At 43.1% G+C, this 19,091-nt stretch overlaps 1 protein-coding gene across 10 annotated transcripts in view; it reads left to right on the top strand.

The window, feature by feature from the left end:
• The window catches only part of PCNX1 (pecanex 1), a 307,205-nt gene extending 301,185 nt beyond the window's left edge, over nucleotides 1-6,020 (top strand). For all 10 annotated transcript variants that reach the window (XM_073609815.1, XM_073609817.1, XM_073609816.1 and 7 more), the window contains one exon: nucleotides 172-6,020. In XM_073609815.1, the coding sequence (XP_073465916.1) occupies nucleotides 172-312 (141 nt within the window). In that variant the 3' untranslated portion in view covers nucleotides 313-6,020. The remainder of the gene's footprint in view (nucleotides 1-171) is intronic.
• Nucleotides 6,021-19,091: the final 13,071 nt, after the last annotated feature.

Genomic DNA, 19,091 nt, shown 5'->3' with positions numbered 1-19,091 from the left:
GGTCCATTTACATTTCTGATTTAGAACCTGTGTATACTTTGTAACTTTTTTTGTCAAAAGGACCAAGTAACATGCAAGTGACTTAACATGTTAGATTCCTAATGCCAGCTTTTCTCTTTGATCTTGTTCCCTTCTCTCTCTCTTTCTGTTTTCTTGTATTGGTTTCTACAGGTAATTCACCGCTGGGTGCCTTGCAGCAGAGACCCTTGTAATAGGTCCCATATTGACAAAACAATCCTACTGATTAAGATTGAGGACAAATATGTGGCTGTGATTGAGACTGGGGTGCTTGAGCTTGGGGCCGAAGTGTAAGCCTGCCTTTCAGTCATCTTTTCAAGCTTACAGAAAGGAGAGAACTTTTACTCTATTGGGACTTTTAAGGGCTCCATGTAGCCCAGATATGTACATTTATTTTTCTGCGTTTGTTTTAAGCATCCGTGGATGTTCACCTGCATAAAAATATAAAACAAGAAAGTTATAAGACCATTATCTTAAATGTAAAAACAAAATAATGCTATGCATTTCATATGCTTTAAGTCAGAAAAATATTGTATTTCACCATTCAGAATATGATCTTCATATTTTTCTAATTTATTTGCCAAAAAATAATTGCCATGTCTCATGTTGTAGCATGTTGTGTTTTTTTTTTTTTGTTTTGTTTGTGTTTTTTTTTTTTTTAATTCCTTTTACGGTAATTTTTCTCCCAACTGCATAGAGATCTGTTTATCTGCAAACTGTAAAATGTTTTGTACACCGCAGAAGACTACATCTAATTTTCCTTTTCTTTTTACTGTGGCAAAGTCCTTTTTATTGAGGAAACTGCACTAAAGCATTCATTTTCCTACAACAATGCACTAAGAAAAAACTGATATTGGTCAGAGTGTTTTATTTATAAATATATATATATATAGATATAAATATACAAAGACAAGTATGGTAAATTAAAGTGATTTTATGAAGAAAAAGGCTGTGCCATTGGTCTATACTCTATACTGAAGCCATGCATTCAGTCTGCAGAACAGAAAATATGTAGTATTCCGAAAAAAAGAACCTGCCTACATTTTGGATTTCTCAAATTGATATTCCCACCCCTGACCCCCCCAAGGTAATGTGTTGTGGTAAGACGCTTTTATATAAGTGTATAAATATGTTTGCAGAAAACTTGGCCCTCTGCGGTAAGGCCAGCCCACCCATCTTTGGCTGGTAGGTGAAGTGATACTTGCCTGAAAAGTTAGACAGTAGCCATTATCAGTATCTGGTTGTCCTAGCTTCTTCAGAAAGAAGCTTCAAATAAGAATTTATGCACCCATTGACCTGGCCACCTTTCTCCCAAACTAACTTAGGCCCGCTTCACACCAGGGCAATAATGCACGTTACTATGCTGTGGTGCCATTCATTTTAAATGCCACCCCAAAACACCTTCCCAGGGCTTGTGTGCTCCTAGTTGTACATTGCACGGCTGAAAATGCTGCATGAACAATTTCTTGTCCATTGTGGTGCATTAGGAAGGCCATTCAAATGAAAGGGCTGTTGTAACACAACTTGTGTTAACATTCATAAGTTTAATGCACCATGGGAAAACCATGCTGGTGTGAATGGGGCATTCATTTTGAATTGTAAATAGAAAAATAAAGCGCTTTTTTCTTAAAGTGAACCTGTCACAACACGTAACATTCAAAAAACAAATTACTTATTCTGCACTTACCTAAACCAAAATACCCCTCTGCTATAATTTAGCAGCTACGTCAGTTAACATAACTGTAATACACACCTTTTTGGAAAGTCTCAATCCAGTCTACATATGTTTATAATCTAGTATATTTAATCATGATCTATAGGTGGAGTGGACTGGGACATTTTAATTGGAAGTGTTTGTCAGGACTGTATCTACTTGCTCTATTCTGTTTGTCACATATCACATAACATATCTTAACTAGTCAGAACATTTGAGAGCAGGCACTACAAGATGAACAAGAACCTGTGATTGTGTCCATATCTTCAGTGTGACCCAAAATCTCTCTACCTGGCCACACTCAGTGAGCAGGTCTTGCCTTTTTCTCCAACCTAGGGACTCTGGCACTGTTCACACCATCCAGCAAACTATTGGGGCACTGGCAGTCAACAGAGGAAAGATTGTATGAGGTATGATTTGGGCACAAATAAAGGTACAGGCCCAGGCAATCATTGTAATTTGTAATCATGGGGATAAACATAGTCTACCATTGACTGTGCTGTGTATAGAGACGTTAAAAAACAAAATATTAAATATTTCAAGAGCATACATATATGTATTTATGCATGCAAATACTCATGTACTATACAGGTCAAATACTGTGTTTTTACAGTGGAACTTTCTCCCAGGTATATCTGTTCATAAGTCAGTACTATGAGCAAGAACCCTTAAAGCCAGAGCTCTGTGTGACACAGGAAGAAAACATTTTAGGACAGCAACATTAGAATACCTTTCTGCCAAGATTGACTTACTTTAAATTACATATTATTATTATTATACAGGATTTATATCAGGATTTTAACAGTTTATGTAGCGCTTTACAACTTGAGGGTAGACAGTACAAATACAATACACTTTAATACAGTAGGAATCAGAGGGCACTGCTCCTTAGAGCTTACAATCTAAGAGGGAATATAAACATATACAGTTAGGTCCATATATATTTGCACACGGGCACAATTTTCATACTTTTGGCTCTGTATGCCACCAGCATAAAATTAGAATAAAACAATCCAAATTAATTTGAAGTGCAGACTTTCAGCTTTAATTCAAGGGGTACAAATTTTAGGAACTGCAGCCATTTTTATACCGTCCCCCCATTTTCAGGGGCTCAAATGTAATTGGACAAATGAATATAAGCATAAATAAAATGTTAATTTTTAATATTTTGTTGAGAATCCTTTACTGGCAATGACTGCCTGAAGTCTGGAACCCATAGACATTACCAAAGACCAGAAAGGGTTCCCTCCTTTCTGATGCTTTGCCAGGCTCTAACTGCAGCTGTCTTCAGTTCTTTGTGGCTTCTGCCTTTTAGTTTTGCCTTCAGCAAGTGAAATGCATGCTCAATCGGGTTGAGATCAGGTGATTGACTCGGCCATTGCAGAATATTCCACTTCTTTTCCTTCAAAAGCTCCTGGGTTGCTTTTGCAGTGTGTTTTGGATCATTATCCATATCCTATTGTGAAGCGCCTTCCAATCAACTTTGCTGCATTTGGATGAATCTGGGCTGACAGTATATCTCTAAACACTGCAGAATTTATCCGGCTGCTTCTGTCACATCATCAATAAACACCAATGTCCCAGTGCCTCTGGAAGCCATGCATGCCCATGCCATCACACTGCCTCCACCATGTTTTACAGATGAGGCGTGCTTTGGATCATGAGCTGTTCCGAGCCATCTCCACACTTTTTTTTCTTCCCGTCATTCTAGTACAGATTAATCTTCGTTTCATCTATCCAAAGAATGCTTTTCCAGAACTGGTTTTGGCTTTTTTAGATTTTTTTTGGAAAAGTCTAAACTGGCTTTTCTATCCTTAAGGTTTATGAATTGTTTGCACCTTGGTGGTGAACCCTCTGTATTTGCTCTCGTGAAGTCTTCTCTTGATTGTAGACTTTGACAATCATACACCCACCTCCTGGAGAGTGTCCTTCACTTATCTGGATGTTGCGAATGGGTTTTTCTTTACCATAGAGAGGATCCTGCGATCATCCACTACTGTTGTTTTCCGTGGATGTCCAGGCCTTTTTGTGTTGCTGAGCTCACTAGTGCTTTCTTCTTTCCTCAGAATGTACCAAACTGTTGATTTGGTCACGCCTAATGTTGCTGCTATCTCTCTGATGGATTTGTTTTGTTTTTGAAGCCTTACAATGGCCTGTTTCACTTGCATGGACAGCTGCTTTGAACGCATGATGTAGGTTCACAGCAATAGATTTCAAATGCAAATACCACACTTAGAATCAACTCCAAACCCTTCACTTGTTTCATTGATGAAGAAATAACGAAGGAGTATTACACACCTGGCCATGAAACCACTTTTGATTTAATTTTCCAATTACTTTTGGTCCCTTGAAAAAGGTGGGATGGCTATTCTTAAGAGTTTTAATTCCTAAACCATTCCTCAAATGCCCAAATGCCCTCAAATTAATCCTGAGAGTGTGCACTTTCAGCTTGTATCCATTATATAAATATAGCCTGATTATGTTTTGGTAAATACCTGAAAAAATCAAACTAGAATTGTGCCTGTATCCAAATCTATATGGACCTAACTGTTTCTGTTTTGCTTATTTAGGCAGCTAAATATGAAATGTATAAAAATAGAATGTAGGTTTGCCATACACTTAGTGTGTTTTTTGTTTTTTTTTATTTAGCCATTGGGCTGAAAAAAACAAAAAAATTATTTTTTTCACCAACACAATGAGGTGGATGAAGGAATCCCACCCCACCCCACCCCTGCCAAGACAAAGTATTCTGATCAGCACCTGCAGCCATTTGAGAAAAAGTTGAGCATTTCCCTTCAACAGAAGTCGATAGGGGGGAGGCTCTACACTGTTCAAAATTTGGCCAGTCACAGCTGATCCAGCCAAATTTTGATCGGTATATGGCCAGCTTTATTCAGTTTATGATAGCTATACGGAATATGTATCCTTATATCCTTAATACTAGTTCCAATAGTACTGGACTATCGTCTTAAAAAGCCCAGAGTGCTCTGATCACCGTGTCAAAGAAGCACTCTATGTTAATTGAAACCTATATTTTTCATAAAAATAGTGCAAAGAGGGACCTAATAACCCTTTTAAACATTCAGAACCATTATACTTTCTTTTAAGAGACTATTGGATAAGGTAATTTTTTGACAGGTTCTCTTTAAGCCATTAGCTGCTTGATATACTTCATAAAGCTAGAACTCGTTCACAGCACATGCGGTAATGCACATTAGTACAACGCAATGATAATGCACTGTATGTATGTTGCCATTCATTCTTAACTGCACCACAGTGCACATATAGAGATGGAAATGCTTTATACATTGCGGTGTACTGGGTTGTACAAAATACATTCGTGCAGGACCTATTTTTCATGCATAGAGGCATGAAATATGTTTGCTGCTGAACATTAATACTTGATGTAAATGAGTCCTGTAGGTCATGTATTTAGATCTGTTTTCTGTTGCTATCTAGACCTGTAAACATTTGACATTTTCTCCCTAGGCCCCTTACTTAAATCAATTTCACAAGGCATATTGGGGCCTCTCTCTTAGTAGTTTAAAACATATTTTTGATACAATGTATTGTGTGACTGCTCCTATCAAAAATATATCTGCCTTCAGTATATATTTGTATGCTCTTCATTCTAAATCAAGACTGAAGAAAATGAAATTGCACTTAAATAGTTGGCGATAGGTTATCTACCAGCATTAAGATATTGTATGGTGGATTGCCTATCATTCACAGTATAAAAACATTTAATTTATGCTTTGCAAGTCCCTGAGGCAAATACACCTGTAAAGTGCCGTAAGTTGAATTCGGGGAGCTTGCTGTGTCTACAAACAAGAAAGTTGTTGTATCACTAGGCCCTAATTGTTTGTGAGGATAGAATGAATTGCGTTCATCTTTTATCTAACTGGTTCCTATCAATACACAAACATATCTGGACTTTTCCCTCTTCTATTTCTTCCTCCCTGCAATTTCCTACATATGAAATGGAAGTTTTCAGTAAATCTGACTTTTCTACTTGTGTACTGTCTAATATGTGGGTTTATTAGATATTTCCATGCGTTGTCAGGGCATAAGAGTACCTTCTAGCCGTGTAAACTGGTTTACAAAGATCCTCTTCCTTTTCAATGTGTGTATTGACAGCAATGTGTGTTTTTTTTATTTTATTGCCCCACAAAATACATGGCCCACACCTGCAAGAGCAGCCTGTTTTTTTTAATGAATGTTCTTTTTTGACATTGCCTTTACTTTCCATTTTTTTAAATCCTGGAAATATAATTTATTTAAATCATAATTTCCTTTTGTATTCGGTTAGTTATAGAAGCTCAGGAAAGCTGTGTGTATTGGAGATTTTGCAATATGTGTCTTGTGCTGTTTAGAAAGTTGGGTACCATGCCTGACTCTGGAATGTTATCAATTGATTACAAAATAACTTAATTTTAAAAAAATGAACATTTTGTGCGTTTATATTTGTTTCTTTACTGTCATACTTTATTATATGATCCACAATGGGGGGGGGGGGGGGGGTATGATTATAAAAACTTACAAGGCACGTCTGTTTTCTTCTAAGGGTGAGATTCAATAAGTCTTTAAAGTGGATATTGATTCAATCACTTCCATCACCACCAGAAATCTTCCCCTAGGCTGCAACCTGACATACAAGACTAGAGAACTAAGAAGCAAACTGGTTTAATTGTAGGCAAACCTCACAGTCTGCTTACCTGCACGTTCTGTTGCTGACCTGATGCAAAATGGTAATTTAAAAAAGGGGCGGGAAACAGGTTGAATATACCCCACTGCAGGGCGGGAGGAGGAATATATATATATATATATATATATATATATATATATATTTATTTCTTTTTCAGCATAAATGAGTACAGGCCTTTTGAAAAGTACGATTTTAATCAATCTCTCAAAGAACACAACAATTTCCAAAGTTTTGACATAACTGAGTTCTATAGAACGTTTGTTTAGCTCATTGCATGAAAGTAAGGTTAATAATATAACTTGGATTACAAAATCTTGTTTTACTCAAATTAGCTGATACAAAAATGAATACACCCCATAAACGACTAAATCTAGTATTTTGCATGACCTCCATGATTTGTAAGGACAGCATCAAGTCTTCTAGGCACTGAATGAACAAGTTGGCTACATATTGCAACATCTATCTTTCTCTAAGCATCTTCCAGGATAGCCCATGAGACCTAGGGCTTCTTCTACCAGGACAGAAAACACGTTAACCCCCACCAGATAAAAGGGCAGTCCTCCAGGCCCCATGTCAGTATTAGTGTTTCCTCTGGACAAGGGGGTAACATGTTTCCTGGAACTGGTTCCCCTAAGTCTCATGAGCATGGTTCCTGTGGCGATGAGGTGGTATTTCTACCTTCTTCTTAGGTCCCAGAGCAGCACATCCACTGGGGGGAGTAGGTTTGTGGCTGCTGTCCCTGTTTCTCAGTGCATGGGGAATGCCAGCAGGGCTGTGTTCGTCTGAGCTCCTGCCCATGAGCTACATGGCGGCAGTCGGCTTGTTCTCCCTGCTAAACAGCCTAGCTGGAGTGTGCAGTGGAAGAGAGGAAGCCACGCACGTGCAGGGGCGGAACTTGCATTCCAAGCTGGCCCACAGGAAGTACCTGCAGGGTCACTTCTGGGGCGTGTGACGTCATCAGCGGGCACCAGAGAAGCTAGTTCCGGTCTCTGAACGGAGCGAATAGGGACGCTGGGAGGCTGGTGGTTTTAAAAACAGTGAAATCCAGCAGAGGCTGGCGGACCACTACAGGGGCGGGATGGACTCCTCTGCGATACCTGCACAGGCAGCGGAAGCAGGCCCCCCTAACACCAGCACCTCACAGGTAAGCCTGCAGTGTATTTTACTTGCTTGAACATCCTGTGAGTGTTCTCCCCCTTGTAACCAGTAGGGACTAGGTGAAGGGGGCACATTTTCCTTTTCTCCTGCATGGGGTGTTATGGAGTGTATGTGGCGTAAAATTTATTGGGGTCATTTATTCTCTTGCAGGCCAAGACTCAGGACAAGGCCCAAGCACAGCCACCAAAAAGGAAATGTGCGGTTTGCGGAAACAAATTGAGCTCCTTATGGAGCAAAGCAGTTTGCCACACCTGTATAGACAGCCTAGTTAAGGATGACCCGGTTGTCTCCTGTCAGAAAATGCTGACTTCTGTTAAAGATGAGCTTACATCTACGTTTAGCTCATTTAAAACACTAATTGACAAGATTCAAGTCCCCTCAGAGGGTCCATCTCCAGTTAGGACTTCAGCCGGTCCTAGCGCTCCACAGCAGAGTGCGAAGAGTGAAGACTGAAGCTGGATCTGTCCATTCTTCTCCGGAGGAATCAGGGTCATATACAGGGCCCAGGGATAGAGAATCTGCAAGGGACTCGAGGTATAAGTTATCATTGGAAGATGTAGATGACTTATTAAAGGCTATCTATACAACACTTGATATAGAAGAGGAGAAAGTACAATTCTATCAAGCTGGAGTGGGAAAATCCAGACAGAAAACCTTTCTTTTCCGGTAACCTAAAAAGGAGGTTTCCATTTGAAGAGGACACAGAGCAGCCATGAAACAAAAATCCTAAGTTAGACGTACCACTTTCAAAAGTTTCAAAAAAGTCGGACCTAGTGTTTGACGATATGGGCATGCTTACCGATCCGATGAATAAAAGAGGAGATCTCCTTCTTTACAGAGCCTGGAACTCAGCCATTGGGAATCTTAAACCAGCTATGGCCTCCACTTGTGTAGCCAGAAATTTACTATGGTTGGTACAAATACAAACACATTTGTTGGCAGGTACCTCTAGAGAGCAGATTCTGAAATCTTTCTCTCTCCTCTTTCGTGCAGTGAGGTTTTTGGCTGATTCTTATGCCCCGTACACACGGTCGGACTTTGTTCGGACATTCCGACAACAAAATCCTAGGATTTTTTCCGACGGATGTTGGCTCAAACTTGTCTTGCATACACACGGTCACACAAAGTTGTCGGAAAATCCAATCGTTCTAAACGCGGTGATGTAAAACACGTACGTCGGGGCTATAAACGGGGCAGTGGCCAATAGCTTTCATCTCTTTATTTATTCTGAGCATGCATGGCACTTTGTCTGTCGGATTTGTGTACACACGATCGGAATTTCCGACAACGGGTTTTGTTGTCGGAAAATTTTATATCCTGCTCTCAAACTTTGTGTGTCGGAAAATCCGATGGAAAATGTCCGATGGAGCCCACACACGGTCGGAATTTCCGACAACCCGCTCCGATCGGACATTTTCCATCGGAAAATCCAACCGTGTGTACGGGGCATTACAGTCGGTAAGAATGACAGCTAGGACCTCGGCCTTAGTGAATTCGGCCAGAAGAAGCCTATGGCTTAAAACCTAGACAGGCGACGCTGCCTCAAAGTTGCGCCTATGTGGTCATCCCTGAACTGGCGATCATCTTTTTGGCCCAGGTCTGCAAGAGGCGCTGGAAAGCAGGGTCGATAGAAAAAGGCCTTTCCAGAGAATAAGAAAAAGCCGACAGCCAGAAAAAATTTTCATGGCCAAAGTAGGCAGCAAGGTCCTAGAGAAAGGGACATTAGGCCCAAAAAACTTAGGACAGGGCACAAAGACAGAGGTAGAGGGGGCGTCTTGTTTAACCCTCCGCAACAAGCCATCGTGACTCGTGTCTCCCAGTGGGAAGAAGATTGAGGGCTTTTTTCCCACAGTGGGCAGCAGTTACCTCAAGTCCATTTCATCCTGGACCTAGTGACCAATGGGTACAGGCTGGAATTTTCTTGCCAGCCACCAGAGCCAATATTTGGTCACCTTCCCTCCCCAAGATCAGGTAAAAGCAAGGACCCTGGGTCTCCAAATTAGAGACTTGTTAGAGCAAAAGGTCCTGATCCTGGTTCCCCGGTCAGATCAGGGCAAGAGATTTTATATCCATATATTTGTCATCAGGAAGCCATCAGGAAAATATCGGCTTATCCTGAACCTCCGGTCTCTAAACCGTTCGATCAGGTACAAGCACTTTCGTATGGAGACAGTGTTCTCAATCAAAATCCTGCTTTACCCAAACTTCTTCATGGCCACTTTGGACTTGAGGGATGCCTATCTGCACATCCCTATTCATCCAGGGTTCCAAAGATTCTTGTGACTAGCGGTCAAGATGGGAACAGAGATTTGGCACTGTCAATCGCAAGCCCTCCCCTTTGGTCTGTCCTCAGCCCCACGCATTTTTATAAAGGTGTTGGGGGAGGTGCTGGCTCCGCTAAGCTTAAAGGCGATAACTATTATCCCTTACCTGGACGACCTCCTAGTGGTGGCAGAGTCATACCAAAAGGTAATTAGCGGATCTCCAGACTGTACAGAACTTCCTTTAATCTCTAGGCTGCTTAATAAACAAAGAGAAGTCTTCTTTAATTCCAGCCCAGAAAGTGACATATCTGGGGTACGAATTTTGCTCAGTAGACCAAAAAGTTTTTCTCCCGCAGGGAAAGGTCTCAAATTATGTTGCCAGTGAAATAATCCGATGTGCCTGTTCGTTACACAGTGTATACGGTGCGAGGAGAGAGATCGTGGTGAGCGACTGACAGTCTTTCTGCACTGTAACTTTGTATCACATGTGAGTGCATCCACTTATGTTTAGTAAGGAGATGGATACAGTGTTGTGGTTCATTGCGCAATGATGTTTTCCTTTTTGGTTGCATGAATGAAACATACTACTGGAGGATTTCAAAACAATCAGTCTGGTTAAACAGCAGTGCAGTGGAGAAGCCTATGGTGCAGACAGCTGTCTAATGAGTGAATTAAGCACCCCAGAACCGTGGCAGTTTTTCCTAATGCTCATTTTAGGACTTTTTTTGGACCTTGTTTTATGCATTTATCCAGGACTATTATTGTGGCCTTATTTCTAGGCTGATTTTTTTTTTTTTTTTTTTGAAGGTTGATAATATATGGTTCTGCTATCTGCCTTAACACACATAAAACAATTTTTTGTATTTCATATTAGGAAGTTAATTTTAAACGCACTATTTATTGATAATATTTATTCACTTTAGTGGTGTCAGAACACTTTCACATAGGTGCGGCTTGATTATTTAGTCATTTCCTATTGTATTAATTTTTATGATATTTTATTTATATTGATATCTTATTTCTTATTGATATTCTACATTGACTGATATCACACCATATCAGTGCTTTAGTACACCATTGCTATATATCACTGTTTTGTCATTGTCATGCTGGAGAAGTGCATGACGACCAAGGGAATGGAGTGAAGGTAGCATCTTCTCTTTCAATATAGAGCAGTACATCTGTGAATTCATGATCCCATCAATGAAATGCAGCTCCCCGACACCAGCACTCATGCAACCCTACAAGAGGACACTGCCACCATCATGTTTCACTGGAGGCACCATGCATTTTCCTTTGTACTCCTCACTTTTGTGATGCCACACAGTTTTGAAGCCATCAGTTCCAAAAACCTTTATCTTGGTCTCATCACTCCAGAGTACTCCCAGTAGTCTTATTTTTCAGCATGGGCCCTGGCAAATTCTAGGTGGAATTTTTTGTGCATGGGCTTCAGGAGAGGCTTTCTTTTTGGCTTTCTACTTCTTTAGCTAACTGCAGTGAACTTGCATAGTGATTTTTTTTTTTCCAACCCTTATCAGAAGACGATCCTGTTGAGGTATTAATTTCCATGGATGGCCTGGGTGTCTCTGTGAGATGGTTGCAGTTCCATCTCTGTTAAATTTTTGTATCACTTTTGCTACAGTATCCTGACTGATCAGTAAAGCTTTGCTGATCTTCTTGTAGCCTTCACCTTTCTTGTGTAAAGAAATTACTTTCTTTCTCAGGCCTTGTGACATTTCTCTTCCATGTAGTACCATTGCTGACACCATGAAATGCGAAGGCGTTTTCTTTAGGCAACGCCCTTTATATAATTAGCTGTCTGCTAGACACCGAATTAACCGCTTGCCAACAAACCGCTGTCGTTATACGACGGCAGGTCGGCTTTCCTGCGCAAATCGCTGTAGCTGTATGCACGCGGGCTGGGGCGGACTCTGTCTGCCGGCAACCCGTGATCACCTATTACTGAGGCAGAATGGGGAACTGCCTTTGTAAACAAGGCGATTCCCCATTCTGACAGGGGACATTATTATTATACAGGATTTATATAGCGCCAACAGTTTACGCAGCGCTTATAAAAAGGGAGAAAATACATTTATATTTCAAGAGGATTAAGAGGGCCCTGCTCACAAGAGCTTACACTCTAATAGGGTGGGGCAGGTGGTACAAAAGGTAGCTGTGGGGAATGAGCTGATGAAAGTGGTAAAAGATTAGTTGGAGACGTGATAAGCTTCCCTGAAGAGATGAGTTTTCAGAGATCGCCTGAAGGTAGCAAGAGTAGGGGATAGCCGGACAGATTGAGGTAGCGAGTTCCAAAGGATGGGAGAGGCTCTTGAGAAATCCTAGAGACGAGAGAGCTTGAGAGTAGCAGGTCTTGAAAAGAGCGGGAACAGTGAGCTCTGTAATGTTCCAGTACGTACGCCCATCCCCCTACATTTAGAACACACCTAGGGAACACATTTAACCCCTTGATCGCCCCCTAGTGGTTAACCCACTTCCCTGCCAGTGACATTTACACAGTAATCAGTGGCTATTTATAGCACTGATTGCTGTATAAATGTCACTGGTCCCAAAAAAGTGTCAGAAGTTTCCGATCTGTCCGCCGCAATGTCGCAGTCTCGATAAAGATCGCAGATCGCTGCCATTACTAGTAAAACAAATAAATGCTATAAATCTATCCCCTATTTTGTAGACGCTTAAACTTTTGCGCAAACCAGTCAATATACGCCTATTGCAATTTTTTTTTTATATACCAAAAATATGTAGAATATATATCGGCCTAAACTGATGAATACATTTTGTTTTTTTTATATATTTTTTGGGACATGTATTATAGCAAAAAGTAAAAAAGTTTTTTTTTTTTTTTCATAATTGTCGCTTTTTTTTGTTTATAGCGCAAAAACCACAGAGGTGATCAAATACCACCAAAAGAAAGCTCTATCTTGTTCGGGTACAACGTCGCATGACCGCGTAATTCTCAGTTAAAGCGACGCAGTGCCGTATCGCAAAATATGGCCTGGTCAGTAGGGGGGCAAATCCTTCCGACGCTGAAGTAGTTCATGAATAATTAGACTCACCTGTAGTTGAATTCTTATTAACCACTTACGACCGCCTGCCCCAGTTTTACGTCGGCTGTTTGAAGGAGGATATGGTTGTTATGGCAGCAGCTAGCTGCCATAACCCCAGTATCCCCTTCTTCAGCGGGCGGTGCGCTACAAGATAAAAGTGGTCTCTGCGGCGGATTCGCTGCAAGATCACTTTTATCGGTGGTGGGAGAGGGGCCCCTCCCGCCGCGCTCCGATGCCCTCCGCCACTTACCGGAGCCGTCAGCCTGTGGTAGAGGCGATTGGGTCCAGTCACTAGCCAAGTATGGAGACGAGTGAGGGGAAGATGGGCCCCCACCCATCTCCATACAATTGCTGGGCGTAAGCGACGTCAAAACATTTGATGAACTTTATTTGCACTGGATTGGCACTGAGCACTTTGTTATACAAGTCATTTTGATGTTTGTATATTTTATATTATATAGGTGCAGCGCTGAGTATAACTTTTTAGCAAAACGTCACTTCCACCCACAGCTTTTAAAGGGCCATTTTTTTTAAATGACAATTTATTTATTTTTTTGCATCTTAGTGTAAATATGAGATTTGAGTTCTTTTTGACCCCAGATCTCATATTTAAGAGGTCCTGTCATGCTTTTTTCTATTACAAGGGATGTTTACATTCCTTATAATAGGAATAAAAGTGCCACTTTTTTTTTAAGTGTAGAAATAAAAGGTAAAATAAATAAGAGAAAAAAAAAATTTAACTGCGCCCGTCCCGACGAGCTCACGTGCAGAATCGAACGCATACGTGAGTAGCGCCCGCATATGCAAACGGTGTTCAAACCACACGTGAGGTATCGCCATGATCAGTAGTTCCTTTCATTTTTTTGCGTGTGAGTTTTTGTGTGTGTATGTGTGTATATATATATATATATATATATATATATATATATATATATATATATATATATATATATATATATATATATATATACACACATACACACTCTTTGGGGGGGGGGGCACCTTCAAGAGTTTAGTCTGTTCGGTCTACCTTACATCCTTCCACATTTTCTGATTTGCTCAAGATATGAATTTTCCATTGGCCAAGACAGCTGTTTAAAGAAAGTAAAAGTTGTGAAAGGAGGTAAAATTTTTCAGGGCTGCTAACTGAGGGATTGTTGGGTGTGATGGGGTGCAGGCCTCTACCAAACAGTTTCCAAACTAGCCATCAAGTGGTATGATCACCACAGACTGTTCGAAACATGTATGGGCAGGCTGAAAATACACAAGTTCATCGAGTGATCAACTTTAGTACAACCAGCCTGCAGAATTTAACATATGATTATTGCTAGTGTAATTTCAATTTCAAACTTAAACTTCAGTAAAACCTGCCCCAAACAATACTGGAAATATAGAAAAGTGACAGCAGAAAAAAGACCAAGTGGTCCATCGACTCTGCCCCTTTTTTAAAATTTTTTGATACATGTTTTTGTATTTTTTGTTTTGTCCCCCGTGACATCACCTGGTGACCCCCACCTCTTTTGTTTATTTTAGCTTCTTCCTCCTCTGCCCTGCTGCTAAAGTAAACAAAGGGGTGGGGTTTTCCAGTGACCCTGCCCCCTTATGGTATCATTGACCTATGTGCTGTCAAAAGGGAGGGGTCACATATGGCCCTGCCCCTTTGTAGGTTCTCCCCACCGCTAAAGTAAGCAATGTCAATAGGTGCCAGCAAGCAATGGGAGGCGGCAGGTTTTTTTTGTTTGTTTTTTTAAATCTAAATAAAGGACTTGTTAAAAACTGTGTTGTGTGTTTATTTATAGTCTTCTTTTATTTATAGTGTTTTTTTTTTTTTTTTTTTTTTTTTTGGTAAATGAGTAGGGGTACTATGCATCCAGATTCCAATAAATCATCCCCCGCACCCCCACAACCACCGGGCCAGGATTGTGGGAAGAGGCTCTCGACATCCTTAGCAGGGGCACAAGGTGCTTTGTCGGGGGTACCACCCATGTTGAGGGAATGTGGGCTGAGATGATCCAAGGGGGTGGGAGGGTCCACACAGTGGTCTTCTCTTCCCCCCTTGCCTGCTAGGGTGCATGCGCAGAAAAGAGAATTTGCCATGACCTGAAAAGCCTGGTATGGATGGGGGGGATGTTTCTCCATGCCATTTTTTGTGTGCATTTTTTTTTTACGTGAGGTCCCCCAAAATCTAAAGTCCCGAAAGGCCTAGTATGAATTGAGGGGATCTGCATGCTGAATCCCCCACTGACAGCAGGGATTGGTCATGGTTGTTAGATACCTGTGGGCAGATGTAAATACGGATGGAAAGCTGATGTACATTGGATCCGCTTTTAATTTGAAAAAAAAAAAAAACACTTGACTCCTGTCTGTTCCAAACATCAACAAATTATTTTCTTTACTAATAGATGTGCCTGCTGTCAGTGCTATATAAGTGATATGAGCTACATACAGTATGCCGCACTGCTTTCAGGCAGCGGTACAGGGCCCTCTGGTGCTGGAACAAAATAGAGTTGGGCTGAGCTGTTTGCAGCTCAGCCCAACTCTAGCAGCCCTACTGTATTTTTATGAATACAAAACTTCCTTTGGCTGATATTGAGAGTTGGACTTGTGAGGTAACAATCTCAAACGAAGCCTTGTATTGATAAAATACAATGCTTCTTGTAAATGGCAGCGCTCAGCCCATCTAATTTTGTTCCGGCAGCAGAATGAAAGCCCCCATACCGCTGCCTGAACACATCGCTTTAAACAGGGCTGAAAGCGGGTGCATCCTTTAGTAAAGGAAATAATTTGTTTGGGCCAGCTGGGATGAGTATCATTTCTTTTTTTTTTTTTTTAATTTTAATTTTAGATTTTAATTTTTTTTATATAAACATACCTAGGTGGACACTGCATCGGTCCTCCGCCGGCTCGAACACTGAGATCTGAGCAATCAAACACAGCTGATTGCTCAGTTCTTACAGCTCCCTGAGCAAAGAGCTGGTGACTGTCAGTCGCCGCTCTCTGCTCTGCCCCCACCCCCCTCAGGGGCTGTGGAGGGGGCGGGAGCTGCCGACTCAGGCTCTCAGCAGCTGACTGAGAGGCTGAGCCAGGTGCCAGTCCAGGCATGGGGGCAGATCCCGACCATATGGTCGGAAACTTGCCCAAGCCTTGACCAACTCTGTGATGTCAGCCAACAGTGGGCTTCAGCTGCTGTCTGCTGAAAACAGGTCACAGAAGTGCAGAACAAACCCACTCCTGTGATCTAGGAGAAATACAGCCAAACGAGTTTTAAAGTAAACCTGGACTTGTATATGATCAGTGTAGAAACGGCTATATGGAGTAGTATTTTGGCTGGTAACATAGTAAGGGGTGTATGTATTGAAAAAAAAAATGCAGAGCTATTCAGCCCGGGTGTTTTTATGTACTGTACCCTAATGGAGTGGGGGGGTCTGTCCTGGGGGGTCATTACTAATAGAGGGGGGTCTATACTAATGGAGGGGGGTCTGTCCTGGGAGGTCTGTAGTAATGGAGGGGGGTCTGTCCTGGGGGGTCTGTACTAATGGAGGGGGGTCTGTCCTGGGGGGTCTGTACTAATGGAGGGGGGGTCTGTCCTGGGGGGACTGTAGTAATGGAGGGGGGTCTGTCCTGGGGGGTCTGTACTAATGGAGGGGGGGTCTGTAGTAATGGAGGGGGGGTCTGTCCTGGGGGGTCTGTACTAATGGAGGGGGGGTCTGTACTAATGGGGGGGGTCTGTCCTGGGGGGGTCTATACTAATGGAGGGGGGTCTGTACTAATGGAGGGGGGTCTGTCCTGGGGGGTCTGTACTAATGCAGGGGGGTCTGTCCTGGGGGGGTCTATACTAATGCTGGGGGGTCTGTAGTAATGGAGGCGGGGTCTGTAGTAATGGAGGCGGGGTCTGTACTAATAGAGGGGGGTCTGTAGTAATGGAGGCGAGGTCTGTCCTGGGGGGTCTGTAGTAATGGAGGGGGGTCTGTCCTGGGGGGTCTGTAGTGATGGAGGGGGGTCTATACTAATGGAGGGGGGTCTGTACTAATGGAGGGGGGTCTGTCCTGGGGGGTCTATACTAATGTAGGGGGGTCTGTCCTGGGGGTGGTCTGTACTAATGGAGGGGGGGTCTGTCCTGGGGGTGGTCTGTACTAATGGAGGGGGGGTCTGTCGAGGGGGGTCTGTCCTGGGGGGTCTGTACTAATGGAGGGGGGTCTGTCCTGGGGGGGTCTATACTAATGGAGGGGGGTCTGTAGTAATGGAGGCGGGGTCTGTCCTGGGGGGTCTGTAATAATGGAGGCGGGGTCTGTCCTGGGGGTCTGTACTAATGGAGGGATGTCTGTCCTGGGGGGTCTATACTAATGGAGGGGGGTCCTGTCCTGGGGGTCTGTACTAATGGAGGGGGGTCTGTCCTGGGGGGGTCTATACTAATGGAGGGGGGTCTGTAGTAATGGAGGCGGGGTCTGTCCTGGGGGTCTGTACTAATGGAGGGGGGTCTGTAGTAATGGAGGCGGGGTCTGTCCTGGGGGTCTGTACTAATGGAGGGATGTCTGTCCTGGGGGGTCTATACTAATGGAGGGGGGTCCTGTCCTTGGGGTCTGTACTAATTGAGGGGGGGTCTGTCCTGGGGGGTCTGTACTAATGGAGGGGGGGTCCTGTCCTGGGGGGGTCTGTACTAATTGATGGGGGGGTCTGTACTAATGGGGAGTCTGTACTAATAGAGGGGGGGTCTGTACTAATGAAGGAGGGGTCTGTCCTGGGGGTCTGTACTAATGGAGGGGGGTCTGTCCTGGGGGGTCTGTACTAATGGAGGGGGGTCTGTCCTGGGGGGGTCTGTACTAATGGAGGGGGGTTTTCCTGGGGGGGGTCTGTACTGAGGGAGGGGTTTATACTTAGTGCGGGTTCTGCACTGATGGAGGGGGTCTATACTTAGTGGAGGGGGATCTGTACTGAGGGGCGACTATAGTTGGTGGAAGGGGGGGTGACCCCAACCCTAGTGATGCCAATGCAGCTGCGGGCTCTTCTTTCCCTCCCTCTCCCCCCTCCCTCTCCCCCCTCCCTCTCCCCCCTCCCTCTCCCCCCTCCCTCTCCCTCTTGCGCACGCTGCTGTACTAGTGAGCAGCGCTTGCCAGCACAGCTGCCCACTATGTATCTTCCCCCGCCTTCATATGCCCAGGGAAGAAACAGAATAGAAAGAAGAGAAGAGGATTGTGGGACATGTAGTCCCGAGGACTGGCAGCCCCACTGTAACACGGAAACTGGAGCTCACACAGCATGCTCAGCTGAATGGGAGAGAGAGAGAGCCAGGAGCCCGGGAAAGCTTCAGTCTCTGATCATCTCCTGTACTATGTCTGCAGTCTCTGATCATCTCTTATATCCTGTCTGCAGTCTCTGATTATCTCCTGTAGTATGTCTTCAGTCTCTGATCATCTCCTGTACTATGTCTGCAGTCTTTGATCATCTCCTGTACTATGTCTGCAGTCTCTGATCATCTCCTGTATTATGTCTGCAGTCTCTGATCATCTCTTATATCCTGTCTGCAGTCTCTGATCATCTCCTGTACTATGTCTGCAGTCTCTGATCATCTCCTGTACTATGTCTGCAGTCTCTGATCATCTCCTGTATTATGTCTGCAGTCTCTGATCATCTCTTATATCCTGTACTATGTCTGCAGTCTCTGATCATCTCCTGTACTATGTCTGCAGTCCCTGACCATCTCCTGTACTATGTCTGCAGTCCCTGACCATCTCCTGTACTATGTCTGCAGTCTCTGATCATCTCCTGTACTATGTCTGCAGTCTCTGATCATCTCCTGTACTATGTCTGCAGTCCCTGACCATCTCCTGTACTATGTCTGCAGTCCCTGACCATCTCCTGTAGTATGTCTGTAGTCTCTGATCATCTCCTGTAGTATGTCTGTAGTCTCTGATCATCTCCTGTGCTATGTCTGCAGTCTCTGATCATCTCTTATATCCTTATATCCTGTCTGCAGTCTCTGACCATCTCCTGTACTATGTCTGCAGTCTCTGATCATCTCTTATATCCTGTCTGCAGTCTCTGATCATCTCCTGTACTATGTCTGCAGTCTCGGATCATCTCCTGTATTATGTCTGCAGTCTCTGATCATCTCTTATATCCTGTCTGCAGTCTCTGTTCATCTCCTGTACTATGTCTGCAGTCTCTGA

Source organism: Aquarana catesbeiana, linkage group LG13 (genome assembly GCF_042186555.1).
Source record: "Aquarana catesbeiana isolate 2022-GZ linkage group LG13, ASM4218655v1, whole genome shotgun sequence".
In the NCBI taxonomy this organism is placed as follows: Eukaryota; Metazoa; Chordata; class Amphibia; order Anura; family Ranidae; genus Aquarana; species Aquarana catesbeiana.
The sequence above is the reverse complement of the archived record's forward strand: the minus strand, read 5'-3'. Positions and strand labels throughout refer to the sequence as shown.